This window comes from Pelecanus crispus, chromosome 16, assembly GCF_030463565.1.
Source record: "Pelecanus crispus isolate bPelCri1 chromosome 16, bPelCri1.pri, whole genome shotgun sequence".
Taxonomy (NCBI): Eukaryota; Metazoa; Chordata; class Aves; order Pelecaniformes; family Pelecanidae; genus Pelecanus; species Pelecanus crispus.
The window spans coordinates 7,443,763-7,471,561 of record NC_134658.1 but is presented as its reverse complement, the minus strand read 5'-3'; the positions used below and the strand labels follow the sequence as shown (position 1 = coordinate 7,471,561).

General features: G+C 68.2%; 1 protein-coding gene across 1 annotated transcript; it reads right to left on the bottom strand.

The window, feature by feature from the left end:
* Window positions 1-581: 581 nt before the first annotated feature.
* Window positions 582-27,523, bottom strand: ADGRB2 (adhesion G protein-coupled receptor B2). Its single transcript, XM_075721826.1, is given in 34 exon segments — window positions 582-776; window positions 936-989; window positions 1,113-1,217; window positions 1,554-1,589; window positions 1,869-2,527; window positions 2,704-2,743; window positions 2,943-3,038; window positions 3,117-3,288; window positions 4,229-4,327; window positions 4,893-4,978; window positions 5,099-5,165; window positions 5,302-5,371; window positions 5,669-5,819; window positions 6,096-6,198; window positions 6,452-6,555; window positions 7,112-7,238; window positions 8,320-8,363; window positions 8,907-9,009; window positions 9,081-9,156; window positions 10,561-10,707; window positions 10,782-10,890; window positions 10,990-11,058; window positions 11,150-11,344; window positions 11,764-11,870; window positions 12,027-12,128; window positions 12,209-12,373; window positions 13,206-13,370; window positions 14,471-14,635; window positions 15,901-16,065; window positions 17,221-17,304; window positions 22,138-22,945; window positions 27,161-27,276; window positions 27,279-27,375; window positions 27,377-27,523. Coding segments are annotated over 34 exon segments (5,028 nt in total).
* Between the last annotated feature and the right edge of the window lie 276 nt (window positions 27,524-27,799).

The following is a 27,799-nucleotide window of genomic DNA, read 5'->3' as shown; positions in this document are numbered from 1 at the left end:
AGGGGTCCCCACGGGGTGACGGCCACTCCCCCCCCCCCCCCCAGCCGGACCCCCGACACGAAGCACGAGGCGGTGGCCGCGGCCCCACGGCACCACAGATTGTGAACTTTTATTTCCAACAACGACAGCACCTGCCCCGTGGGGTGGGGACGGTGGGGAGGGCTGGGAGGGGGCAGCCACGGGGCCCCGGGGGGGCAAGGGCAGCCCGGCCCCGGGGGGGGGGCGGCCGCTCGCGTGCACACGGTGCACGGCGTGAAGAAAACATCCCGGTAGAAAAGAACGAAGATCTGACGGCCTCGATGGCCGGTCCTGCCCCGGGGGGGGGTGCAGGCGTGATCGGTGGGTGAGCATGGGGGGGGTGCGTGTGTCCCCTCCGCACCCGCGTCCGGAGGGTGGCAGGGAGGAAAACCGCGCGAGGACGGGCAGGAGGCGGCTGCGGCCGGGGAGGGGGGAACGCGGTCCCTCCCGTGGGGACGGCTCCGGCCAGGCGGGGACCCCCCCGGCCGCCGAGGAGGACACGGAGCAAACCCAGCGTCTTGGCTCGTCCTGCCTTGCGGCGATGGCGGCGGCGGGCGCGGGGCTCACACCTCCGTCTGGAAATCGCCGTCGGCTGCGTCCAGGCCGGCGCAGGGGCCCTCCCAGTCGGCGCAACGCAGCTCCAGCCGGTCCCGCTTGGTGCTGGGCAGGGAGCCCAGCGTCATGGCCTTGAACGTGCTCCACGGCTTCGGCGGCGCGGCCGGCGCCTGGGGCTGCTGCTCCTCGGGGCTGGCCGCGTCCTGCGGGGCGAGCGGGAGCTGCGGCAAGTGGCCGGGGCGCGTGGCGATGCAGGGCTCTGTCCCGCCAGCACCCAGCCCGGGGGCACAGCCGCCCGCCTCTGCCCTCCAGCCCCATTTGGGATGGGGTGGATCAGCCCCAGGGCGGGCTCAGGCACTTACGTTGGCCGTGCTCTTCTCGCCGCCGCCCGACGAGACGCTCCACCGCTTTTCTCGCTGCGGAAATAACCGCAGAGCTCAGCTCCAGCATCCTCCCAGGGACGCCCCGGTCCACGCAGGGGGAAGGCGGAGGGGTTTGGGGGAGCAGAGCGGGGCAGGATGGGGCCCCCAGGACCTCACCTTGGTGGAGCCGGCAGCCGGGGCCCGGTACCGGTCCAGCGTGTGAAACTTCTGGTTGAGCTCGTGGTAGAGCTCGGAGTGGCGTTTCCGCGTGTGCATCACCTTCTGCGGGGCGAGAGCGGAGCCTGCGGCCGTCGGCACGCGACACAGCCCCGTGCCCCTCGGCACAGCCCCCCGCTCCCGGCCCCCCGCCCGCCCGCCCGCTCACCCCCTGCCTTCCCGGGGCCCCCCCAGACGAGCGGCAGAGCCCGCTGCAATGCTCCCGCTGGGCGCTGGCGCTTTAATTGAGAGCCAACGCTCGTTATTGCCTGGTATAAAACTCCCCTGAGCTCGGCTGCTGCTTTGCTGCAGAGGGAACCGGGGACAAGGCGGTTCAGTCCCCGGCGGGCACCCGAGCCCACGGCAGGCGCCGGTGACAGCCGCTGCTGCGGCGGGGCTTACCTCGAAGTCCAGATCGGAGTATCGCAACCTCTTCCTCTGGCAGGGGACACGCAGGGCCCGGAGCAGGGGGAGGAGATGGAGAAGAAAAGCAAAAGGTCTTTGCAAGTCCAGGATGCGGCGGGAGCAGGCAAGCGGCTACTGGGGCAAAGGCAGCCCCAAGCAAAGGCTGGGATGCCGCGCAGCGAGCACGGGGGCAACGCGCGCAACCCTGCGCGTGCACGCACAGTCACGCACGCTCTTGCACGCTCGCCCAGCCCCCTCCTGCGCATCTCCCTCCCCACGGGCACGCTCGCACGCCGGCCCCCCGCCGCTCACCTCCAGGGACCCCACTTTCATGGCGGAGCCGGGGACGGTGCGGGGCATGGTGCGGCTGCGCTCCGACAGCTCCGAGGCCAGGATCTGCCGCACGGTGGGATGCTGCTTGAACTGGAGGCCGTAGGGGGCCTTCACCGTCCCGTAGGGCTGGTTCAAGTTCATGTTGACGTGGTCCACCGCAACGAAGGCGGGGTAGGCATCCCCCTCGGCTGCCGGGCGCCCTGTCCCACCGGGCATTCCCTCCTCGGCGCCGGGACCCAGGGTGCCCTCGTCCCGCGGGAAGGGCTTGAGGCTGCCGGTCCGGCGGGGCAGCACCATGTAGTCGCTCTCCCGCGGGGGCTCGGGGGCCCGCAGCCAGCCGTACTCCAGGGGCCGCAGGCTGCTCTCCGTGCACAGGTAGACAGGACCCGGTGCCTCCAGGCTGAGCGGCTGCGCCGGCGGGTCGCCCAGCTCGCCCAAGCCCGCCACCACGTTGGGCGTCATCTTGGGGACCTGGACCAGGATGCTGGGGGGAGGGATGTTCCCTGGCAGGCTGGAGAAGCCCAGGCCGCCCTCCGAGGTGGTGTTGAGCTTGGGGTCTTCGTCCCCATCCAGGGAGATGCGGGACAAGGTGCCCGTGATGGTGGCGGGGTTGCAGGTGTTCACCTCCTTGAACAGCACTGCGGGCAGGGAGCGGGGTCAGAGCCGGCCCCGGGGGTCCCGCAGGAGGGCGGGGGGGCTGGACCGACCCCCTGCGTGGTGGCATCACGCCCGCCCCGGCACACGCTGCCTGTCCCTCCCGGGCACGGCACGGTGACATCCCCGTCCCCAGCGCAGCGGGCAGGGGAGACCTCACCTGTCTGACACGCCAGGTCAACGTCCTTTTCAAAATCTGTCTATAAAAATACAGAAAGAGGGGAAAGAGAGAGAGAGAGAGGAGAGAAAGAGAGGGAGAGAGATGGGGAAACGAATGCATCTTGGCCAGCGCGGGGAGCGGCGGGGTTTGCAAGGGGGACCCTGCCCCAGCCGGGGCGAGCAGCCCTGCCCAGCCGCGCCGGTGCCCGCTGCAGCCCGTGCCAGCGCGGCCGCACTCACCAGGATCTGCACCTGCCCGTTCTTGCAGGAGTCGGGCGAGTTTTCATTCTCCTCGCTCCTGCACCCCCCCATCTGACACTTCACCACGTCCTGGACCTGCGGGGACAGAGCCGGTCACGGCCCCGCGGTCAGGGGTGTCCCCCCACCCCCGGCACCCCTCCGGGGCCGCCCCACCTCTCGGCGCAGGAACCCATGTACGGTGATGATGACGAAGCCCTGGACAGAGTTGAAGACGGCGAAGAGGACCTGGAAGAGGATGGAGCGCCGGTCGGTCATGGCGAGCACGGCCGACATCCAGGTCAGCGCCAGCAGAGGCAGGACCACGCAGGAGCTCCACAGCGATGCCCTGGGGCAGGGAGAGAGGGGCCGCGGTGAGCCCGCCGCGCTGGGGCTGCCCCGTGACAGCCCCCCGAGCATCGTCCCCAGCCCTGTGAGCGTGGTCGGGGCTGACCGTGCGTGCACGGCACGGAGACCCCAGCCCGAGCACCCTGCAGACGCCGTGTGCCCACCCGGCCCCGCTGTCCCCTCTTCCTCGGCATCCCCAAGCTGGCGCTGGCCGGGTGCTGGGGGCACTGCCTTAGGGCATGGGGGCCCACGGGCTCCTTGTCCCCCCTGCAGCCCCGGCGCAACCCCCGGCTGAGCCATCGGCACCACCGAGCCGGGCAGGGCGCAGCCGCGCGCGTCCCTGTCCCCACACAGGCAGCGCAGCCGGCAGCGAGGGTGCTGGGGGGATGCAGGGCCACCGTCACCCTCCCACAGCCGCAAGAAAGAGCGGAAAGGGGATTTCTTTCTTTTTTAGCAGTGAATTTGGGGGCTGCTTCTATTGCAACTAAACCCTTGGGAGCAGGGACCTCGGCCGAGCGGGGTGGCAGTGGGTCACAGCTGGGACACGTCCCAGCCAGCACCCGTGGGGGCTCACGTGCCGGGAGGAGGGTCCCAGGGATGCCCCCGAGGCCAGGACCGGCCCGTGCCCCATGGCGTGGTGCCCCTCATGCCCTCCCCGGGGAAGAGGAGGTGAGCCCCCCGCGCCCTGACCCCGGAGATGACGTGACCTGCGGGAAGCCATGCCATGCAGACGTGATGGCCGCGGTGGGGCACGCGCACCCCGCGCCCGGGGCCGCCCCGAGCACACAGCCTTCGCCCTGCCCACGGGACCCCAAACCCAGAGCCCGTCCCCCCCGCCCCACCGCCGCGGGGCAATGCCCAGAGCCCACCCCTCCCTGCTCCCCGGGGTCCAAGGCTGTGCTCGGGGCGGGGGGCGAAGCGGGCGCGTGGCGGGCACTAACATGGCGCTGCTGGCGGTGGCGGAGGTCATGGCCGCGCTGGACACCACGCCGCACTTGGTGCATTTCAGCAGCAGGCTGCCGCAGGGGGGGGGCTCGGAGCTACGTGCCCACCACCCCCCCGGCGCCCCGCGGCCAGGACCGGGCCACGCGGGGATGCAGGCGGGGGGGGAGCAAGGCCGTGGGGAGAGCAGGATGGTGGGGATGGGGAGGGGGGGCGGACAGATGGATGGACAGATGGACGGACAGACACAGGCAAAAAGCAAATGGGAGAAGGAAAAGAGAAAGAGAGAGAGAGAGCCGGGTTAGTCGAGGGCGGCAGCAGTTGTTAATGATGAGCCGGGGTGGCCAAGCGGCAGCGGGATGGGGCGGGCAGGGCTCAGCCCCCTCCGCTGGCGGCAGGGAGGGGGGTCCGCAGTGCGCGGCTCCCCCTTCCCCGGTGGAAGGTGTGGGGTGACTGCCCCCCCCCAGCTACGCCCCTCCAGCAGCCCCCAACAAGGGGCTCTGCTTGCCCCGGGCTTGGTCCCCGCCGCCCACTGATGAGGTGAAGTCTGCCCCGTCCTCAGCCCGCTCCCGGCAGAGACCCCACGCCATGCCCCACGGCACGGCACGGCAGGGTGCTCCGCGCCGGCCCCGGGGACAGCCCCGCAGGGCGCGGGGCACTTACCCAGCTCGCTGCTTTTTGGACTTATCTGAAATGCCGTCGCGGGACATGAGCTTGTTGAACACGATGATGCCGACCAGCATGTTCACCTTGGGCGAGAGCGGCGCCGGCGTTAGGGCCGGGCACGGAGCCCTCCGCAAGCCAGGGCCGGCAGGAGCTGCCACGCACCGGGGTGGGTTTTGGGGGTCCAAGGCTCGGGGTCAGCTCACCAGCACGATGACAGCCGCGGGTCCCACGAAGGCGTAGAGCAAACCGCCCTCCAGCGAGAGCCAGCAGCTGTGGGGGACCGCAGCGTGTCAGGGGCTGACGGAGAGGGGACACCCCCCGTCCCCATCCCCTGCACCATCCCGGCACCGCCACCAGCCCGGAGCTGTCCCCGTGCCCGGCCCTGCGTCTCCCCGTCCCTACGTACTAGCTCGCTGTCCCGTAGCCTTTGGTCCGCGTGAAGCCGACGGAGACTGCGACCACGAGGGCTGGCAACCCTGGAGAGGGGAGACGAGGCTGGAGCTGCGGGGGGTGGGGGGGTGGCATTGCTGTCCCCCTCCCCAGCAACAGCCCTGTGCCAGCCCCCATGGATGGGGACAGGGATGGGGCCCTTCTGGCAGCTCCCCATGGTCTGGCTGGTCAGAGGGTGCCACGTCGAAAGGACCAAGACACCCAGGTCTGCTTTCCTCCATTGTGCCTCAGTTTCCCCTTCCAATAACCCTGGGCGTACCAGGGAGGGGTGCGCCGTGCCTCCCCTCCACCCCGTCCCGGGCTCAGCCCTGCCAGGCTCTTACCCCATCCCAAGCACAGGAAACGCTTCCTGACCAGGCGTGTCCGGATCCGGCCGATCACCGCCAGGTAGGACTGCCAGGCCTCCGTCAGCACCCAGCAGAAGGACGAGAGGAAGAAGAAGTGGAGGAAGGCAGCTGTCATGGTGCACACGCCCTGTGGGGATGCGGGCACGTCACGGGGAGGCATCGCGGCACCGTCGCGGCCGCACGCCCGGCACCGCGGCGGTTAAACTCCCACGTCCGAGCGAGGTTTGTGTCAAAGCCACCGGCGCAAAGGATTTAATCCCGAGATCGAGTTAATCCAAATCCAATCTGCTGCTAGGAGCCGGCAGGGACCAGGCGACCAGCCGGGAAGAGAGGGCTCGGAGCCCACCGCAGCCCCCGCGCCCGCCCGGGCACCCTGCAAGGGGGGCACGGTGGTGGCACCCACCTTGCTGAGCATCTGGGACTGGCCCACGAGGATGAGGACGTTGGAAGCCAGGATGGAGACGCAGAAGTTGAGCAGGATGATGGAGCGTTCTGACTTGATGAACCTGCGAGCAGGAGCAGCATGGGGCCGGGGCACCAGCCTGTCCCACGTCCCTGTCCCGTGTCCCCCGCGCGCTGCCGGTGGGCGGGCGCCGTCCTGGGCCAGGGGCAGTGCCAGGCACTGCTCCCACCGCCGGGGTTATTCCCTTCCCGCCCCATTGCATTTAATCACACTGATGCTGCCCCGCTTCGCCACCCCCTCCCCACATGGTCTCGCGCCCCAGGTGCCCCCCGGGTCCCCGGCTGTCCCCAGGTCACCTCCAGAAGGCAGCGTAGATCACCAGCAGCGTCAGCAGGGCCATGCAGGAGACGGCGCAGCCGATCATCAGCGGCACCGACGGGGTGCCCGAGGGGTCCATGGCCTGGTGGGGAGTGGGGTGGAGTTGGGGGGAGCAGCTGAGCCCGGCCTCCCATGGCTGCTCCCTGCCAGCCCCCCCCGGGCCCCTCCAACCCCCCCGGTTGGGGATCCCCGGGTGCCGGAGGGGGTCGGTGACGGCGGTGGTGCAGCCAAGGCGCCTTCCCGGGGACCCGTGCCCATCTCCATGCCGACGGGGGACGCGGGCGGAATAGCAATGGGGTGGGGGGGATGCCTGGGGCCGGGGCTGCCCCCTCCCCTCCTTGCACACAGCAATGCCCCATATCGAGCCCCACCGCCCATGGCAGCCCCCCACCCACCCAAGCCCACCCTCGGGGTGCCAGGGGGTGCAGGGGCCGTTCTCTTGGGTGGTGGGAGACGCCCCCCTCATCCCCCCAGTGCCCACCCCACCTTGGCGATTTCCTGTGGGCAATGCGGCCCCTGCCCACGCCCACCCTCCCCGCAGCCCCCCACCTCAGGCAGGCCCCGCAGCCCGGGGATCGCCCCCCATCCCTGGCCCGTGTCCCCAGCGGGCTCATCCCCGTCCCAGTCCCGTCCCCTACCAGGTCTCTGGGCAGCTGGGCGAGGACGGCGAAGGTGGCGAGCTGGCGGCACTGGCATTTGGTGTGCGCGGGGAGGGTCTCCAGGGTTTGGCAGCTCTCCGTGTCCCAGTTTCCCAAGCCAGCATCCCTGATTAATGGGACAAGAGCGAGGGAGAGCAATTTGAAATGATCAAACACGCAGGCAGCCCCTTGCGCCTCTCCCAAGTTAACTCTTTGCTGGCCCCTGCCTGGGGCGGGGGGGGCAGACGGTGGGGGCACTGCCAGGGGACAGGGTAATCCCCCGGCCCATCGCGGGGGGCAAAGCCATCCCCACCCCGGTTGCCCCCGCCTGCCCCAGTGCTGATCCCCCTGGGGAGCAGTGCAACACAAACGCTCCATTTTTAATCATCCCACCCAGGTTTGGGGGGGGGGACGACGACACCCGCAGAGGGGTGGTGGGGATGGGGGGGAGCCGAGGCAATACCGCGGCAGGCAGGAACAGCCCCAGGGACCCCCCCGGCACCCACGTACCCCCCAGCACGAGCTGTGGCTCACGCAGCAGAGATGTGCTACCCCCAAAGCCAGACCTGCCCGGGAGCAGGCGATGGACCCCTCCCACCGTGGGGACCCTCCCACCATGGGGACCCCTCCCGCCATGGGGACCCCCTGGGAGGGGGTGCCCCCCGGTGATGCTGGCTGTGCACAGGGAAAGCAGCCACAGCTCCCAGCGAGGCAGGAAAACTGGAAACTGGGTCTGTGGGACAGCTCGGGACGCAGCTCCCCCAGGCCAGGCTGAGACCTGCCACGCTCATCACAGCCACATGCTCCCCGCCGACACGGGAGCTGTACTGGAACCAGCGGCCCCGAGGGACGGAGCACCCACGGGCACCTGGGCGGGGGGTCCGGCGTTGCCACCCACCCCCCCCACCGTGCCCTACTTTCCCTCGCTCCTGCCGCAGCGCCAGGCTCCGCGCTGACAAATCGCATCTGGCAGCCTGGTGGCATCCGTCCCTGGCGTCACGCAGCGGCGGATCGATCCCGCGGCCGCACGGTTCCCCCCGCAGCCGGGGGGGGCTCAGCCATGGGAAGGCACTGGCCCTGCTCCCCATCCCTCCCGCCACCGCCCCGGGGACCGACGGGGCGCTGGGACAGCCCAGCCCCGCTGCCCAGCACTGCCCGCCAGCGAGGGCATGGCCCGGGTGGCCCCGTCCCCCCCGTGCCCCACTTACGTCCTCGAGTAATCCCAGGTGACACACTGCGGGTGGGACGTGCCCTGCGGACAGAGGGATGGGTTCATTCTTCACCCCCCCTGCCACCCACCCACCCCTGCCCTGCTCCCACCCCCCAGGAGGGTGATCAGCCCGTGGGGACCTGCCCGGCTCCCCCAGCGCTGGCACGTCCCCACCGCGGGCGCGGAGCCAAGTGCTTGTGGCCACCGGCTGGGAGCTGCTGGCCCCCTGCCCAGCACTCAGCGCCCGGGGGCGAAGGGGCCGGTGGGACCCACAGGGGCCCGAGAGGTGACACGGCAATGGGGTGACACGGCAATGGGGTGACACAGTGACATGGCGACACGGCAATGGGGTGACACGGTGACGGGGTGACATGGTGACATGGCGACATGGCAATGGGGTGACACGGTGACGGAGTGACACGGTGACATGGCGACACGGTGACACAGCAATGGGGTGACACGGTGACACAGCAATGGGGTGACACGGTGACATGGCGACACGGCAATGGGGTGACACGGTGACACGGCAATGGGGTGACACGGTGACATGGCGACACGGCGACAGGGTGGGACGGGGCCACTCACGTTGATGATGTGGGAGAGCTCCACCAGGACGAGGGGCTCGGCGGGCTTGGTCGGCGGGCGCACCGTCACCATCAGCACCTTAGAGGTGATGGCCAGGGGGGTCCTGCAGGGAGGGGCACCGGCTGTCACAGCGATGGGGACACGGCATGGGGGACAGCGGGCAGCCCCACTCACCTGGGCGGGGGCAGGATCAGTCCCAGCGTGCGGTACAGCACGGCCCCGATGACGAAGTGGGACGACTCATCCGTTTCTGCGGAGAGAGGGGAAGGGAGAACGGCGCCGTGATCCGGTGCCCGGCACACGCACGTGTGTGAGAGCCCACATGTCTGCCCCCGACACGCGTGAGGGAACATGCACCCCCTCCTGACACAGGCACGGCACACATGGACGCACGGAGGCACGTGGGCTGGCAGGAGGCCGCCTGCACGCTCACACAGATACACTCCCAGATGTGCACACTCACTTATGTGCACTTCCAGATGTGCACGCTCACACATGTGCAGCCCCAGACATGCAAGCTCACACGCACACACATGCACGCTCCTAGACATACATGCTCATATGTGTGTGTGAATGTGCACAGCCCCACATGTGCACGCTCCATGCGACACATGTGCACACCACCAGATGTGCACTCACACCTGTGCACGCTCACACACGTGCACACTCCCAGATGTGCACACTCCCAGATGTGCACGCTCACATGCATGCGCTTCCAGATGTGCACACGTGCAGCCCCAGACACGCAAGCTCACACGCACACACATGCATGCTCCTAGACATACATGCTCATACGTGTGTGCAAATGTGCACAGCACCACATGTGCACGCTCCATGCACACACATGTGCACACCACGAGATGTGCACTCACGCCTGTGCACGCTCACACATGTGCACACACATGCACACGCACACTCCCAGATGTGCACACTCACATACATGCACTTCCAGATGTGCACACGTGCAGCCCCAGACACGCAAGCTCACACGCACACACATGCATGCTCCTAGACATACATGCTCATACGTGTGTGCAAATGTGCACAGCACCACATGTGCACGCTCCATGCACACACATGTGCACACCACGAGATGTGCACTCACGCCTGTGCACGCTCACACATGTGCACACACACATGCACACGCACACTCCCAGATGTGCACACTCACATACATGCACTTCCAGATGTGCACACGTGCAGCCCCAGACATGCAAGCTCACACACGTTCACATGCACACATATAGTCTAGTCTACCCTTGATTGGCTTAGAGTAGACTTGGTAGTGTGGGTTAATGGTTGGACTGGATGATCTTAAAGGTCTTTTCCAACCTAAACAACTCTATGATTCTATATGCACACTCCTAGACATGCATGCTCATACGTGTGTGCGAACGTGCACAGCACATGTGCACGCCCCATGCGCACACCACCAGATGTGCACTCACACATGTGCACGCACATGCACACGCACACTCCCAGACGTGCGCACACACACGCACGCTCCCACATGCGCGCAGCCCCAGATGCACGCTCACCCGCGCACGCTCACCCGCGTGCGCACCCCTGCGCCTCCCCAGCTGCACGCTCACGCGCACACACGTGCACCCACGCGCGGAGCGGGCGCGCTCCCGCCGCCCCAGCCCTGCCTCACCGGCGGAGGCGAGGCTCAGCACCTCCCTGGGGATGAAGAGCTTGTCCTCGGAGCTGCGGGCCCAATCCTTCATGCCCCGGCGCCCCTTCATGGGGAAGTTGATGTCGCTGGAGACGGCGGAGACGGGCTCCCTCTGGATGCTGATCACTGGCAGGGCAGAGCGGGCGTCACCACCCGGCTCCCTGCGCCCGCCGCAGCCGTGTGCCCACCCCGCCGCTCACCCAGGTTGTCAGTGACGATGAGGGAGCTCTGGAAGGCCTTCAGCGCGTCCCCGACGAGGTGGATGAAGTCCTCCACCACCTTCATCAGGTGCACGGAGCCGGGCGAGACCTGTGGGCGAGGGACCAGCTCCGTAGCCGCTGGGACGCGTCCCCGCCGTGGGGACATCCCGGCTGCCCCGGCCACCCGCCCGTGCCCTGCGCCACGCACCTGCTGGGCATCCTCCCACTTGTCCCGGTTCTCCGCATCCACCATGTAGCTCACCACCTGGAAGAAGCGCTGCGGGGACGGGGCTCAGCGGGGCTGGGGTCTGGGGACCGACCGCCACCACCTCCCCGGGGGTTGTCCCTCGCCGTCCCCTGCCCGCTACCTGCACGTCCTCAGAGGACGGGGTGTAGGTGGCCCTCTTGAAGGTGTCGGTGACGTTGCGCAGGATCTCCACGGAGAAGAGCAGGTCCCCGCTGTAGTAGGTCTTGCGGGCCATGAGCTCCAGCAGGCTCCGCACCACCTGCGACATGCCCTCGCCCGCCAGCACCCGCTGCCCCTTGGCCAGGTGCTCCCGCAGCTTGTCCGGGGGGGGGGGACACCGGTGTCACTTGGCCGCCAGCACCCTCCCCGGCAAGGCTCTGCGTTCCCAGGTCCCTCACCATGCCCCGAGCAGTGGGGACACCGCAGAGCTAATTGCGCTAATTAGGGCAGCAGTGGGACACAGGGGTCGGGGGTGGGGGGTCCTTCCCATCCCAAGAGCCATTTCCCGAGGACAGAGGAGCACCGGGGTCCCCCTCCAGCTCTAGGATGGGGTTCCCTTTCCCAGCCCTGCTTGGGGAGCCCTGCCTCAGTTTCCCCACGTGGTAGCCAGCTGGCGAAGCAAGGCGGCTGCTGGGTTTCCCTGCCCTGGCAGGGACCGTAGGGGCTGGGGACGGGGCAGACCCTCTGCGACGGGGAGGGGAGGGCGGGGGAGACCGCGCCAGAGCGTGCACCTACTGAGAGATGCAAGTATCGGTACTCGTGGGAGATGCAGCGGGCGAAACTGGGCACGCCCCAGTAAGCGACGCCGTGGGGGCTCAGCAGGCACCGGCGGCTGGCGGACCCTGCGCGGGAGAATCGGGTTCGACGCCGGCACGGGAATCGCCTCCCCGGCACGCCGAGGCGCGGCGGCACTGCCTGGCACCCCGCTGCCGCCCGCCGCCCCCTGCCCTGCTGCAGGGCGTGGGGGGGTTTGAGGGTGCTCGCCCCACGCCCCTCACCCGTGGCGTTGGGGGGACATTTGTTGTAGATGATCTCCCCGGCAGCCGTTTTCTTCCAGGTCATCAGCATGACGTACTCGTCCTTGCACATCTCGTGGTAGGCTGGGGGGGCGAGAGGTGGGGGTCAGGCGCAGCCCGGATGCAGGACGATGGGCACTGGGGTGCTGGGGGGTGCCCCATACCTGGGCACTTCTTCTCGTTGCAGGTCTTCACCTCCTCGCCGGTGCCCTCGCAGGGGTAGCCCTGCACGCCGGTGCCCTCGCACATGCGGAAGCGGCGCTGCCAGCCGGTGTCGCAGGTCTTGGAGCAGAGGCTCCAGTGGTTCCAGGGGCCCCACTTGCTGTCGGCTGTGGGGATGGGGACACCGTGGGACACCCGGTTTGTCATGGCGAGCGGCAGCCGGGGGTGGGGGGACAGGAACGGGCCGATGGGCCCCAGCGGCAGCTGCCCCCCGCGCCACGTATCGAGAGCCCCGCGGGATATAAAATCCATGGATTGATGATTTAAATCTCTTGCAGACGAGACAAGCGTCCCCGCGCAGCTGCCCAGCTGCTCCCCTGCCGGCAGCCCAAGGGCACCCTCGGCCCATGGCAGAGCTGCTCCCTCCCGCCGGCTGCTGCGGCGGCCACGGTGCAACACCCGCCTCCCTCCGCACCCGCGACCAATGCCGGGGGCTCAAAGGAGAAGACGAGGACAGGGTCGAAGGACAGGATGAGGACGGGGTCCATCCTTTGGCCTTACTACTCCCCTGCCCGGTGTCCCCCCCAGCTGCAGAGCCATCCCCACCAGCTGCCCCACGTGCATGCACGAGAGCTCGCACGCGCTCACACGCCGGGACCTGCAGCCAGCGGGCACCGACGGGTCCCCCCAGCGCGACACAGGGGCGAGGGCACGGGACAAACGCCCGGCTGCTCCAGCTGGGATGCGCCTGGAGGTTGCAACCGGCACGAGGCGGGGCGGCTGCCGATCTCCGGCATCACCCTTTGGCTCCCGGTCCCCCCGCCGCCCGCAGCTGCAGCGGAAGGGGCTGCCGGCATCCTTGCATCACCGGCGGTGACACCGCAGCGGCTTTACGGCAGACGCGCAGCCGGGCCGGGCGCTGACGTGCCGTGCCCCGACGCGCCGTGCCGGCGGCACGCGTGGCCTCCCCCCGCTCCCCCCCAGCGCGCGGGGCCTTACTGGGACAGGTGGGGTTGGAGCACTCCCGGGCGTCGGCGTGGGGCCCCCGGCACTCGGCCCAGCCGTGGGCCGAGACGCTGCACTTGCGCGTCCGCTGCTGCGTGCCATTGGCGCAGGTGACGGAGCAGCGGCTCCAGGCGCCCCACTCCAGCCACTGCCCTTCCACTGCGGGGACAAGCGAGAGCGGCGTCAGCCCACACCGGCCGGCGGCTCCTCAGCCGCACGGCCCCAGCTCCCCGCCACCCACGCCGGGCTCTCCGTGCAACGGGTCCAACCTACGGATGTGCCGGCTCCTCCCGTGCACGACCTCAACAGCCAGGGTGGAATCCTGCCCCAGCTGGGGGGACTGTCACCAGGACTGGCCCCCGCACCCCGCGCGGCTGCTCCTACAGCCCCGCCGCGATGCCCGGCCCTGCTGCACGGCCGCGCTGGCGGGACCCCGGCATCGCTCCCCGCCAAACCCAGCAGCCCCGGCATCGCTCCCTGCCAAACCTGTGAGCCCCGGCATTGCTGTACGGGCCAGGGCAGGTGGGGAAGGAGCTGCCGTGAGCCTTCATCACTCCGGCAGCATCTCCATGGGGCTGCCGTGGCAAAAGCCACGTGCCGCGGGCAGCACGTCCCTGCCGGAGCTGCTGCAGAGGGACCTGCGTGCCCCTCGGCTCCCGCGCTCCCTCCTGCTCCCAGCCCGCCGCTGGCCTCCCCACACCGCACGTGGGGTCCCCGTGGGGATGCCGTCCCCAACACGGCACCCGCAGCCGTCGCCGCAGGAACCCCGCGGCCACCACCACAGCCGCTCCTGGCACCCAGGAGGAAGGGACGGAGATGGCGCTGCCACCCGCGCACAGACAGACCCTGCAGCCGACCCCCTTCGCCGCCTCCCCGGTGCCCCGTGCCACCCCGGTGCCACCCCAGTGCCAGCGCTGCGCCTGCCGTGGGGGACAGTCAGCCGCAGCAGACGGGGCGGGAAGGAGCCAGCTCCTCCGTGGTCCCCAGGCTGGTCCCCCTTGCCCGCGGTGGGGGGCTCGAGCCCCCTGGCACGGCTGACGGAGCTGGCTCTCCACCCGGGTTTCCAGCGGGGACAGGAGGGTGCACCCCACTCACAGCACCCACGTGCCCCCGGGCTGTCCCAGGTCCCCACGGCGGTGCCACCCGTCCCTCGCAGTGCCGCAGCCCCGTGCCGGGAGCGCAGCCCCGGCTCTTGGCTGGTGCCATTTCTCCGCGTTCCCGGCGGGGAAGGAGGAGCAGGGGGAGAGGGAGGTACTGACCCGGGCAGCTCGCGATATTGCAGGGCTTGGCCTGCAGCTCGGGGCCCTCGCAGGCTTTCCCTCCACGCTGCGGGGCCACGCACCGCCGCGTCCTGGTCCTGGCCCCTCGCCCGCAGGTCACCGAGCACAGGCTCCATGGGGACCACTCCTCCCACGCGCCGTGAACTGCAACACAGCACAGCGCCGTTGCCGCACGCTCCCGGCCCCGCAGGGGCTCCAGCCTCCTCCTCCTCCTGGCACCGAGGGGTCCTGCCCATCGCAGACCCCTCGTGCCCTGGGCCAGGGCACCGCGGCAGAGCCGAGCATGATCCCCGGCTCCCCTCCACGTCCCGCTGGCACCGCCGGCCCCACCATCACACCCGAGCCTGAACCCCAAGGGCCCTGAGCAGGCAGCGGTGCCGCTGCCGCTCCCCACCTTGCTCCAGCCCCCACTTTGGGGTCCCAGTACCGGCGGCGCAGCACGTCCCCCCGCACCCACGCACGACCTGGCTCGCCCCAACCCATGTCGACACGCTGGGCACGGCCACCCTCGGACACGTCACAGCCACGGGAGCGCAGCTCAGCCGGGAAGGGAGCGGGGACCTGCACGGCACACGAGCATCCCAAAGGATGCTGTGATGTCCCTGGAGTGCCAGGACAGGGCTGCGCTCCCCGGTATGGAAGGGAGCGGGCGCCTGTGTGTTTTGGGGGTGCAAAGTCCCCGAAACATCCCAGGCTCGGACAGGGCAGCCCAGCCACCGCTGTAGCACCCCGAGGCCCCTCCGATCCCCGGTGTCCCACATCAGACGCACGGACACCACCATGGACAAACGGGCCAGTGCTTGGCCCAGCGAGAGCGCCAGCACCCTGCCTGCGACCTGCCTCAAAGCACCGAGCAGCTCGGCCCCCTCCTGCCCCACGTGAGCGGGGACCCCCCCACCACGCCGGGCCAGGCAGCTGCCCAGCCCCGAGTCCTCCGGCGCAGGCTCCAACCCCGCTTCTCCCCCAGCACAAAGCCTCGCAGATGCCCTGGGGAAGGGAGGGAGGATGGAGAGGGGCCGCCGACCGAGCTGCTCCTAAGGCAAAACCCCCGGCAGCAGGAGCGGTGGGGTGGGATGGGGCACCGGGGCACCCATTCCAGCCCCTTCCCCCGGCTTGCTGCTCCCCACGGGTTTTGCCAAGAGCTGGCGCAGCCGGGGAGGCGAGATGGGGGGGGATGCCAAAAGGGCTCGGAGCAGCCCAGCACAGGATGGGCAATGCCCACCCCCAGCACCCCTCACCTGCAAGAGACCCCCCCATGCCCAGAGCCCCCCCAGCAAGATGTATCCCCGCTCCCCCCACCCACCCACCCACCCACTCAGCCCTTGGGGCACCCACCCAGAGCCCAGCCAGCGGTGGGCACCCCGCAGCCAGCAGCGAAACCCCCCCGGTGCCCCCGCGTCCCCCCGTACCTGGGCAGGTGGCCGTGTTATTGCAGGTCCGCGTCTCCCGGAGCAGCCCGCTGCACAGCGTCCCGTAGGGCGAGGAGACGCAGGAGCGCGTCCGCACCTGGGAGCCCTGCCCGCACGTCAGGGAGCAGACGCTCCACTGGGACCACTCCTCCGCTGCCGGGTCCCCTGCGGGAGACACGGAGCCTGAGAGCCGGCACTTCCCTGGGGAAGGTCTCACGAGCGGAGCCCCCGCGGCGGGACGGGAAAGCGGCCGGGCAGCACCCACGAGCGCAGGGACGAGGACAAGGTGCCACGGGTGACGGGGATGACACCGAGGACAAGCGGGGCGAAGGAGCCCACGCTGCCCTCCGGACCCAGCACTGGCTGTGCCTGGAGAAGGGGTCGGGGCACAGGATCGCACCCGGCACGAGGGATGGGATCCACACCAGGGCAGCCTGGGTGGTGCAGGCAGCGCGGGCAGCACAGGCAGCGCAGGCAGTGCGGGCAGCGTGAGCAGCATGGGCAGGGTGAACAGCACGGGCAGTGCGGGCAGCATGAGCAGCATGAGCAGCGCGGGCAGCACGAGCAGCGCGGGCAGCCTGGCGCGGCTCCCTCTCCCCACCCAGGCACAGCATTGACATTTACAACAACCCGGCTCTTATTAAGCTTGATGATGTCTCTGAAGCTATTGGACAGGCCAGAAGAAAAGGCCATCAGTTTAAATTAAAAAGGAATATACGGAGGAGGGCTCCGAAGGGGACGATTTGTCCTGGAGACAGACAGGACGCAAGGCTCCGGAGCGGGGCTCCCACGGAGGTGAGAACGCCCCGCGGCTGCTCCGCGTCACGGGGGGACCCCGGGGCCGGAGCGGGTCACCGCTGGGGTCACCCCCACTCTGCCCAGCAGCTCCCGGGGGAGGGCAGGGACCCCCGTGAGCCCCCGAGCGTGGCCGGGAGGAGATCTGCATGCCAGGCACACGGAGCCGAGCTCCTCTCCCGGTGCCGGGGCTCATCCATCTCCCGCTCGCCTCCGAGCCCTCTGACCATAAATCAGGGGGTGCTGGGGAGGGGGGAACAGCACGCTCAAATTACCCAGATGGATTTGCCAAATAAATACATTTGAATGAAACAATTAATGGATTTTTTTTCTTTTTTTTGTGCTTTACAACCCTCGGAGGAAGGTGTAAAGGAAAAAATACATAAATGGAGCAAATTAAGTCGGTTCATGGGCAGGAAGCAAAGGGAATCGCCCTGTCCCCATCACCCCCGCCCATGGCCAGGCACCCCAGCCCGGTGCCACCGGTGTCCTGTGCCTGTTCCCGTGCCGGGGCAGCGCCGATACCTGTCTGGGCCATGTAAACGGCTGGCTCGTCTGCTGACCGCGGCCACTGGGTTTTCACCTTCTGGTTCTCCTCGACCGCATTGCCTGGAAGAGAGAAGGGCTCTGGTGAGAGCAGGCAGGGGACAGGGATGGGGACAGGGATGGGGACAGGTCGCCGTGGGTCAAGGGACATCGTGCAGGGGGTACAGGGATACGCAGCCCCACACCGAGCACCACAGGGCATCCCCGAGGGCTAGAGACGGTTGAGCAGGGCTGAGCACACTCACAGCCCCCCAAAACCCTGTCACGGCTCCTCCAAAACACGTCACCCCCATCACGGGGGCTGCAGTTGGAGCACGGCCCCGGTGCGGCCAGGGTGCCCGCGCCCCCGCCGTGCTGGGCGGAGGGGCCCTCCCATCCCCACTTAACAGCTTGCTGCAGTGAGGTGGCACAAATTTATGGCTCGGCTCACCAAAAATAACAAGAGATCCATCAAGAGCGCTTGGTGTGAAATTAACTGGCATGTGGAGGGCTCGGCGGGAGGCGAGGCTGTGGGCGTGGGGGGGACGCCTTCCCCGGCCTCCCCCACACCTCCCGGGTCACCCCCTGCCGTCCTGCAGCAGGGTCCCTTGTCCCCAAACCCGGGCACAGGACGCTGGCGAGTTCTCGCGTGCTCGCCGCGGCAGCACCGGTGCTGCCGCCGCCGGCGGATGCTGCGGCAAAGAGCGGGGCCTCCGGTGGGCACCGGCCAACGCCACCCTGGGCACGTGGCCCCCCCCCAAAGTGCCACAGGCACCCCGCTGCTGTGCCAGCCAGGGGAGCAGCCCGGGACAGCAAATCTACCTCGCTGAGCCGCCCCAGCACTGCTGGCTGAGCACGGTGACGTCCCCACGGGACGGAGGGGAGGTGACATGGGGACAGCCGGCACTGCCGGGGGAGCACCCACCGTGCGGAGGGCACGCTGCGGCTCCCGCTGCCGCGCATGCAGGGGATGCACGAGCCCCGGGCAGGGAGCGCTGCCCGCGCTGACGCTTATTAGCGCCATAAACCAGACCCACGTTTAATGACTTTTGCCTTCGACCCAGTGCAACCCCTGCCCGGGCCCGTCCCCGGCGCAGGCTCCTCACCATCACCTTTGGCTCCTCTCCCCACGCATCCCGCTCTGCGGCATGGGGTGCAGGGGGTGCCGGGGGGGGGGGCTGCCCTGGGGGGGTCTGTCCGTCTGTGGGGCTGCGGCCCCCGCAGGGCCGCCTGCCCCCGTGAGCGGCACGGCAGAATTACGCACGTCATGGCGAGCGCCCGCGGTAAACCATAAATCCCGAGGATATACGAGGGCGCTCTCCCGGGCTGTGTTCGACAGAGACACCAAATTCAATTTCCTTCGGAGAGCACTAAATCCACAGCCGTCACCGCGGGGCAGCCGTGGCCGTCCCCAGCACCCTCCACCCCAGCACCCGTGCCCCGTCCTGCCCCGGGGGTCCCCCAGCACCCCGCACCACGGCACGGCGGCTGGGCTGTGAGGGCAGGGGCGTTCTTTTGGGGAGCCCAGGATGTCCCCCGAGGCCAGTCGTGTCCCCACAAGCCGGCGGCCACGGCCCCATCCCAGCATCACCTCCGCAGGGGCTGGTTTCCAAAGGGTGATGGGTTTGGGGCAAGGGGAAACGCAGCCCCGAGCAAGCCCCAGAGCCCGAACCGCTCAGCCCCGGCTCTGCGCCCCTGCCAAAGACCCCCCCCCGTCGCACGGCTGCAAGGCGCCCGACGTCACCCCGCGAAGTCGCGACCCCATCCCCGCACCCATCCCCGCTTTCCGCCCGCGCGGACCCAACGCTGCATCGCGCCGGGGCTGCGTCTCCCCGGCTCTACCCGCGTTCCCCCCCCCAGCCCCGTGGGAGAGCTGTGCCACGGAGGGGACGGCGCAGGGGCTGGGGACCCCGGCGGGGGGGACGGGGGACCCCGCCGCGGCTGGGAGCGGGGAGGCCCGGGGAGCTGGGCGGGTGCCAGCCCCCGCGTCGCGGCGCGGCTGCGGCGCTCGGCGGAGGAGAGCCGGTGAGATCAGCGCTGGGCGCCCGCCAAGGCTCGGCTCACAGGCGCCATTCAGCCCCCCGGCCCTGCCTGCCACCGCCACCCTGAAAGGCGGCCATTCTCCGCCCCGGGGGGTGCCGGGGGGAGGCCAGGTGGGAGCCCGGGACCCCCCCTCGCTGCCATGAAGGCAGCTCTGTGCTCCAGCCCTGCGGCCCCGCGGCCTGGCCCGGCGATGCAGGCGAACGCCCCGGGGGGGAACGCGGCGCGGGGGCTGCGGGGCGGCCGAGGCAGCGCATTCCCCTTGCTGCTCCAGCGCCGCAATAACATTGTACCTCCGGGCGCCTCCAGGTTTTAATTGAATGTCAAATGTAATTTGGGGAAGGAGCGGGAGTTCGTGCTCTCGCCATTGCAGCCGGTTGGCGTGCCGGTCTGCGGAAAGGCGGTGGGTGGCTCGGTGCCCGAGCGTGCCAGGTCTGCAGGGACCCCCTCTCCAACATCCCCTCTTTGAGCCATGCTCGGCGTTGCTAACCGCTGCCAAACCAGCCATGGGGAGGTGCAGGATCCCCTGGGAACCAAGGGGAAGGGGCATCCTCCAGCCCTGCTCCCCGCCGGCAGCACCCGCTGCTCCCCAGGCAGCCCCAGGACACGGCGGACGCCGGCCCCTGCGGCATTCCTGGGTGCCCCGGGCAGAGAACCAGCCCGGCCGAGCTCGGGGATGGCACCCGAACCCGGCACTGAGCTCTTAAACATCCACGCAGAGTTGCATTTAAAGGGGAAAAGAAAAAAAAAAGGAAGAAAAAAAAGAAAATAAAATCAGCTCAAGCAGCTCCTCTCAGGATGAGGCGATTTATAACCCTGCAGCTGTAACAGAGCAGGGATTTAGTCGGGGGATCTGCCCGTAATGACATTTAGCTCCTCAAATAAATGCTAAAGCCCAATGAAATTATAGATATACCCACAGCCCATCACCACCACCTAATCTGCTGGATAAAGACCCCAGACAGCTAAGTTGGGGATTGCTCCTCCCCATGCATCACCTGGGGCTGGCGCAGGGGGAACATCTCAACATCTGGCCAGATGTGCCCCAAAACCCCTGCACCTCCTCGGCCCGCTCAGCAGAGATGCCCCACGAGCAAAAGGAGCGCTTGGGCGAGGCGGCTCCCTGCCACGGGCAGCCCGACCCCCGTGCCCCGGGCAGGGGCGAACACGGCCCCTTTATCTTCACTTGAGGTTCCTGCAATTCCGTAACGAGCAAATGGCTTCATTCTGCCTGGTTAATAGCCCAGCCACGCCGTGCCGCCGTGCCGTGACATCCTGCCTGGAATAACAAGCGCCCGGGCTGCAGTAGTCAAGGGTAATTTGCCACGGGAAAGGGTCATTTTACCTGCAAATTGTTTTCCACGTCTCCACCAATGCAGAGTGACAGGGCTCCTGCTCTGGGCTCGCAGTCAGGCGAGCAGCAGCCCTGCGCAGGGAGGCGGCAAGCGAGGCCCCGGGGCCACGCAGGCTGTGCCAAAGCAGCCGTGGCAAACAGCCGTGGCCAGCGTGGCGGGAAGCGGCACTACCAGTGCTGGCCGGACCGCGGCCAGGGCAGAGCGACCTGCAGCTCCGCTGAGCCCGGCCATCGCTCAGGCGAGGTGCACGTGGAGCTGGGAGCATGGACAGGAATTGCACTGTGCACGGCTTCCCGCCTCCGTGCACAGCACCTTATTTGCACTCTCCTGCCCTGGGGAGTGTGCACGGGCAGGATTCATCCATTGCACGGCTTCCCTGATCCATGCACAGCGCCCAATTTGCACCCTCCTGCCCCAGGGAGCGTGCACGGGAAGGATTTGTCCATTGCACAGCTTCCCTGTTCCATGCACAGCGCCCAGTTTGCACCCTCCTGCCCTGGGGAGCGTGCACGGGCAGGATTCGTCCATTGCACGGCTTCCCTGATCCACACACAGCGCCCAATTTGCACCCTCCTGCCCTGGGGAGCGTGCACGGGCAGGATTCATCCATTGCATGGCTTCCCTGCTCTGTGCACAGCACCCAATTTGCACCCTCCTGCCCTGGGGTGGAGGTGCAGAAGCAGGATTCATCCATTGCACGGCTTCCCTGATCCACGCACAGTGCCCAATTTGCACCCTCCTGCCCCGGGAAGTGTGCAGAAGCAGGATTCATCCATTGCACGGCTTCCCTGATCCACGCACAGTGCCCAATTTGCACCCTTCTGCCCCAGGGAGCGTGCACAGGCAGGATTCATCCATTGCACGGCTTCCCTGATCCACGCACAGCGCCCAATTTGCACCCTTCTGCCCCAGGGAGCGTGCACAGGCAGGATTCATCCATTGCACGGCTTCCCTGATCCACGCACAGCGCCCAATTTGCACCCTTCTGCCCCGGGGAGCGTGCACGGGCAGGATTCGTCCATTGCACGGCTTCCCTGATCCACGCACAGCGCCCAATTTGCACCCTTCTGCCCCGGGGAGCGTGCACGGGCAGGATTCGTCCATTGCACGGCTTCCCTGATCCATGCACAGCGCCCAATTTGCAGCCTTTGCCCCAGGGAGCGTGCACGGGCAGGATTTGCCCATTGCACAGCCTCCTTGCTCCACACACAGTGCCCAGTTTGCACCCTCCTGCCCCAGGGAGCGTGCAGAAGCAGGATTCATCCGTTGCACGGCCTCCCTGCTCTGCGCACAGTGCCCAGTTTGCACCCTCCTGCCCTGGGGAGCGTGCAGAAGCAGGATTTGCCCATTGCATGGCTTCCCTGCTCCGCACACAGTGCCCAGTTTGCACCCTCCTGCCCCGGGGAGCATGCAGAAGCAGGATTCATCCGTTGCACGGCCTCCCTGCTCTGCACACAGCACTGCGGGAAGCACGCACAGAGCAGGAGGCTCATCCCTGGGGCTCCCCCTGCACCCCACTCACCGTGCGGGACCTCAGGCAGGTTGAAATCGTTGGCATTCGCAGAATGCAGGTCGGTGGGGCAGCAGTCGCCGGCGGCGGGCGGCGGGGCGGGCGTTCGGGCGGCGTGTCGCGTGCCGTTGCGCCGGGGTGCCGGCGGGCTCTCCGCCTGGCAGCTGCAGCCGGCGTGGGTGAAGCCGCAGCGGCGGGCGCCGGGCGCTTGCAGACACTCCTCCAGCCAGCGGCAGAGCACGCTGCAGGTGAACTGGCTGGAGTTGTTGTTGTTGATGAGCAGCACCTCCACGAAACGGAATTCCAGGGCTTGGGGGGCCAGGAGGCGGGGGGCCGCCTCGGGCTCGGCCGCCAGGCAGAGCTGCACAAAGTTCTTGTCGAAATGGAGGAAGGTGAAGGGCCCCGCGCCCTCGCACAGCTCCAGCTCGGCTTCCTCCTCCTCCTCCTCCTCCTCCTCCTCCTCCGGCCGCTGGCGGGCGGGCGGGGGGCTGGCGGCCTCGCCGCGGGGGTCGCAGGTGTAGTTGGCCAGGTAGTGGTCGAGCGGCAGCACCATGGGCGAGAAGTGGGTGCAGACTTGCTCCTCCCGGTTGAAGCGGAGGTAGAGCGAGTACTTGGTGGGGTCGGGGTTCTCCAGGGTCCAGGAGCAGCCGGAGGAGATGGTGGGAAAGAGGTCCTTGAGGGAGAAGGAGCCGTAGAGGACGCCAGAGGCCAGAGCGGAGCAGGCGCTGGGAGCTGGGTCGAAGCCCCGCGTGAGCCACAGGACAGACGATATCACAGCCAGTAAGAGGGGACCAGCAGCGGTCATCCTATGGCATTTGCCCTGGGGGAGAGACAGACGGACAGATGGACAGACAGATGCTTACCGAGAGGCATGCCGCTGTGGGCTCCCCGCTGTGCCGGGGGGGTCAGCACCCTGCCCCGAGCCCCGGCGGGCACGCGAGCAGCATCCCAGCTGGTCCATGTCCCCAGCTGCCACCTTGCAGGCAGGGCATGGCCACCGGAGACCCCTGCCCCGTCCCTCAGGCTGTGCCCAAGGCCACCCCAGGCCAGGGACCATGCAGCACGGACCAGGGACTTTACCCCAAAACCTCCAGAGCAGAGACCCGGCTCCCACCCCGCAGCCAGCAGACCCCCACTGCAGCGACCCCCCCTGCCCTCAGCTCAGCCGCCGGAGCCGGCCAAGCACAACCTGGGCAAGGAGCCACCAAACAGCTTCTGCCCAGACAAGGCTATAAAAAGCCTTGTTGCTATTGCCGGTGGCCCGGAGCACCGCAGGGCCAGGCCGGGTGCTCAGCAGAGTTGCCCAGGGTGATGTGCTGGGGGTGCACGGGCACCCCAACAGCACGGTGTCCCCCCCACCTGCCATGAGAGCCCGGCACAGGGCGAGCAATCGTTAAGTCCATATTTCTTGGACACCATGCCGGGTACGCAGCAGCATCGCCGTGGATAGCTTTTTAATAACTCATTAATAAAATAATGCACACGGTGGCCTTATTAAGTGGGACCGGAGCGCGGCTCTACAGAGGCTGAGGCCACCGCGCACGTGCCGGCACCGCTCCGCAGGGCCAGCCTGCGCCCGCGGCGGCGAGGGGGCAGCTCCGGGGACGGCGGGGGACGTTCAGGAGGTGGCCGCAGGGGTCAGCTGCCATTCCAGAGACTGCTTTCCAAAATCACCGAGGTCCCCGCTCCCCTTCATCCCGGCCACATGTAGGGGATGCCAAGCACTCAAGACACCAGGATGCTCTTCTCCATCCCCAAGCAACATCTGCTGCTCCTAAATCACCCCTGGCCGAGGCCCCGGTACCAGGGCATCCCCCTGCTCATCGGGAAGGGAGCCTGAGCCTCAGCCGAGCCTGCGCCGAAGCCACGACGGGCACATTAGAGAGCTAAAAATAACCCAGCTCTCATGCAACAGGCTGGCGCTGGCTCCTGCCACCCCGGCAGCACGGGCACTTGGTGCCGGCAGCCGGCCCCCGCCAGCGGCACGCAGGCACGGGGAGAAGGGCTGGGATGGAGCCAGCGGGAGCAGCCAGGTCCAGGGCCGGATCCAGGCAGGACCCCCCAATGTAAGCAGGGAGACCCGGGGCAAGAGAAAACCCTGCTTTCCTGCAGCCACTTCCACCCCCAGGAGAGCCTGGGGAATTCAACAGGAGACGCCCCCCCACCCGCAGCAGCAGGGAGCCAAGGGGGGCTGGAGCAGGGACCCCCCCCGGGCATCCCCCACTGATGCTCCTCAAGCACCCAGCAAGGACCTGGGGTCCCCCAGAGAATCAGGGCCCTCGACTGGCAGGGCTGGAGAGCCAGGGATGGGAGGAGGTGGCAGAGGAAGAGGAAGAGGAGGAGGAAGAGGAGGTCAGGCAGGGACACGCTGCCGCTCTGCAATGAGCTCCTGGGGCTCCCGCAGCCTGGCAGGGACACAAGATGGTGCTTGCTTCCCTCGCCCGGGAGCAGCGAGGAGCGATGCTCCGGCACTGCCATCCGCTCAGCCCTCCCGCCTGGCTCCTGCCGGTGCCCAGCCCGCCTGCGCGGCTGCCGCTGGGGCAAACCGCACGCTGGAGAGCTCGGCAGAGACAGGCACGGCCGAGCAGCCCACCGCTGCACCTCCCTGGGCTCCCCGCGATTTAAGCGCTGTGCCGTGCAAGACCCAGGTGCTCCGGACCACGGGGAGCCTCCCCCCACCCCAAAAACCCACCGGCGCGGGGGCTGCGGCTGCCCGAGAGCCTGGCACCGCACCGTAGCTGCTACCGAAGGCCAGGGCTCGTTAAGAGCAGATCAAATCTGATACAGCTCGTTCAGCACCAGCCCCGCTCCCTGCAGCGCTTGCTGTTGCTGCTGCAGTGAAAATATTTCATTGAGCTGCAAGCTGGACCTGAGAAGATATTTAACATCTGGGGCACCGAGTCACCCGGCGGGAGCTGCTGAGCGGCTCGAGGAGGGGCCACCGTCACCCCCTCCCTGGCACCGCGGCGGGGACCTCGCACCCTGCAACGTCGCCGTCGGCGCGCTCCAGCAAGGGCGAGCCCAGCCTCGCCGGGGTGCCAGGGCACGGCCCCGCCGCCCATCGCCCCTCCGCCTCCGAAACGGCCTCGGTCCACGCGGAGGAAACTGCCCGTCACCGGCGGCCGCATCCCGGCGCCGCTGGCAAAGCCGGCTGACGGGGGGACGCCGGCTGCCCCCGGGGACCCACCGCACCCAACCGCCTCGCTGGGCTGCTGCGGGAGCGGGCGCTGCTCCCCGGGGACGGCACCCGGAGCACGGCCGGCACGCTGGCCCACCGGAGCCACCGGCTCCAGCCTCTTCCATTTGCCTTTGTTCTCCACCGGCGCACAGGGAAGAGGGGTGGGTTTTTAATTAAGCTTTTAAAGAGCCATCAGAACCGGGAAGCGACCAGAGCTCTCCTCTCCCTCGCCAGCAGCCGCGGCACAGCAGGAGGAGGCACTGCTCCACACCAGCCCTGCCCGCGCCGCACGAACAGGTTGTTTCCCTGAAGATGCTTCGCCTGGATGGGGATTTCGGCGGCGACCTGGTCCAGCTCCATCCTCCCGGCACGGCCGGGGCTGGCTCCTGACCATCGCGCTGCTGCTCTGCCGTGGCCACCTGCCTCCGGCCAGGCAAAGCCAGGAAAAAACCAACCAGCCCCAAAAGTGATAAACGGGTGGCACTAAACCCCGCTGGCATTAATAATCGGAGAAACGATTAATAGCAAAGTAAAGGAGATTTGGGTTTTAAGAGACACGGTTTTTAACCCGACAGTGTTCTTTTAATAGGCTGTAGAAAATATACGATCTGTGAGAATTCCTAACGCGAGGATGGCTCAGGACAAGGGCACGAGGATAAGGAAAGGCCGGGCAGTCCTGGGCGTTGAACCACGGTGGGAACGGCCTCGCTCCCTGCTGAAAGGCAACGGCACCGGGGAGGAGTGGGCTGGCCGGCGGCACGGCACGGCCACGCAACGGGCTCCATCCCGCGGGAGCACATCCCTGCCTGCCCAGAGGTGACACCGATGAACAAAGCGCCGTAACAAGCTTTTCCCGCCGGCGGAGTCCACGACCTTCCAATTTCCAGGATCTTCACTAGCAGTTCAAAGGCAGCCGGGAACTTCAAAGCCGCCTCCGCCGCCGCCACGCTCAGCCCTCGCCGCCCTGCGCCCGTCCTCCCGGCACGAGGGACCCCCGGCACCGAGCCCCTGCCCGGCCCGCGGCAGCGCCGACGCAGCCTCCCTGCTGACTAATTCACGCTGCGAGCATCACCGGGCGAAAGCGCCAGAGCAACTCCGCCGAGGCCGCAGCCCCCCCGAAAACACGGCTTCCTGCAAGGCGTGTGCACGCACACGCGTGGGCTCCTGCGCACGCCCTCGCGGGCACTCCGCGGGGAGAGGGGTATCGGCGCCGCTTCCACCCGCCCCGGCACAATCCCCCCCCCGCGCCCGGCACCGCGTTTCCCCCCCGCCGCGCTCCCACATCCCCCCCATCCCCGCGCACTCCCCTTCTCCCCCCGGCTTCCCCAGCGCGCTGCCACCACCTTTCCTGAAGCAGGCAGGCTGGCAGCAGCGCCGAGCTGTAATTAATGGTGCCGCTTTGCCAATCACTGGCTCAGCCTCGCTAGCACTGGCAAGCAAAGGCCTTTTTATTTATTTTACTTAACTGCTGTTGGTAAAACTCCACTCCAAAAGCAAGGCCGAGAGACAGCACAGTGAAATCTCCTCCGGGATTAGGGATTACGCTCTGCCAGGGAACAGCGTGTGCTGCCTCCCCCTCCGCGGCTGCGGGGGTCCCTGGAGGCGAGCCCCCCCCCCCCCGCAGCAGGGCACCCGCAGGGGCTGCAGCAGCCGCGGCTGCTCCCGTCGCTCTCCCACGGCCTCTTCTGCGTAGTTTCCGTGTCGCTGGGATGCAGCTCCCTCTTCTCCATCAGCTCCGTCCTGCCCTGGCACCGCAGGGTAAAGGGATGGGGGAGCTGAGAGCCCCAGGAGGGCTCCAAAGGGGGGTCCATGTCCCTGGATGTGTGCTCACGCCGGAGGGGGATTTCCGTAACCCACCATCTCAGCCGGACCCGGATCCGCCGGGAGCCTCCGAGGTGCCCCAAGGAGGAGAGGGGGCCTGGCTCCATCCTGCTTTTGGAGGACGTCAAGAACGAACAGACGGGACGAGAGCAGGGGGGACACGATGGCCCTCGCAAGCACAGAGGAGCTACGGTGCCTCTGACGTTTGGCAACCGAGCCGGGTGGCCCAGAGCCAGCCCCGTCCCCGTTAGAGGACAGCTCCGTGGTAGGAAATGAGTTTGCAGGGCCTCGGTCCAAATTCCCGCGGAGAAGTGTCGAGGCGTCGCAGCAGCCCAGCCCCGAGGGCTGTGCGGGGGCTGGCCCGGGGCTAGCAGTTCATCCCACGGTTCGTGCATCCATCCGGCTGAGCATCATCTTCCTCCGGGCAGGGGGACGGGGGGAGCCTGCCCTGCAGCCCCCACCCAGCCTGGAGAGCGCCCAGCCTGGGACAGGGAGACTTGGCAGCAACGGGAACAGCCCGGGCGAAGGAAGACCCATCTATTCCCACTGCTCCGCGCGGGAGGCTGGTGCCAGGGCAGAGTTCTCCGCAGCCCGCGAGCCCGCCGGGGTGGACAGAGCCCACCACAGCTCGCCGGGAAGAGCCCGGCACCCCTGGCCCAACGCCTGACGCTGGCA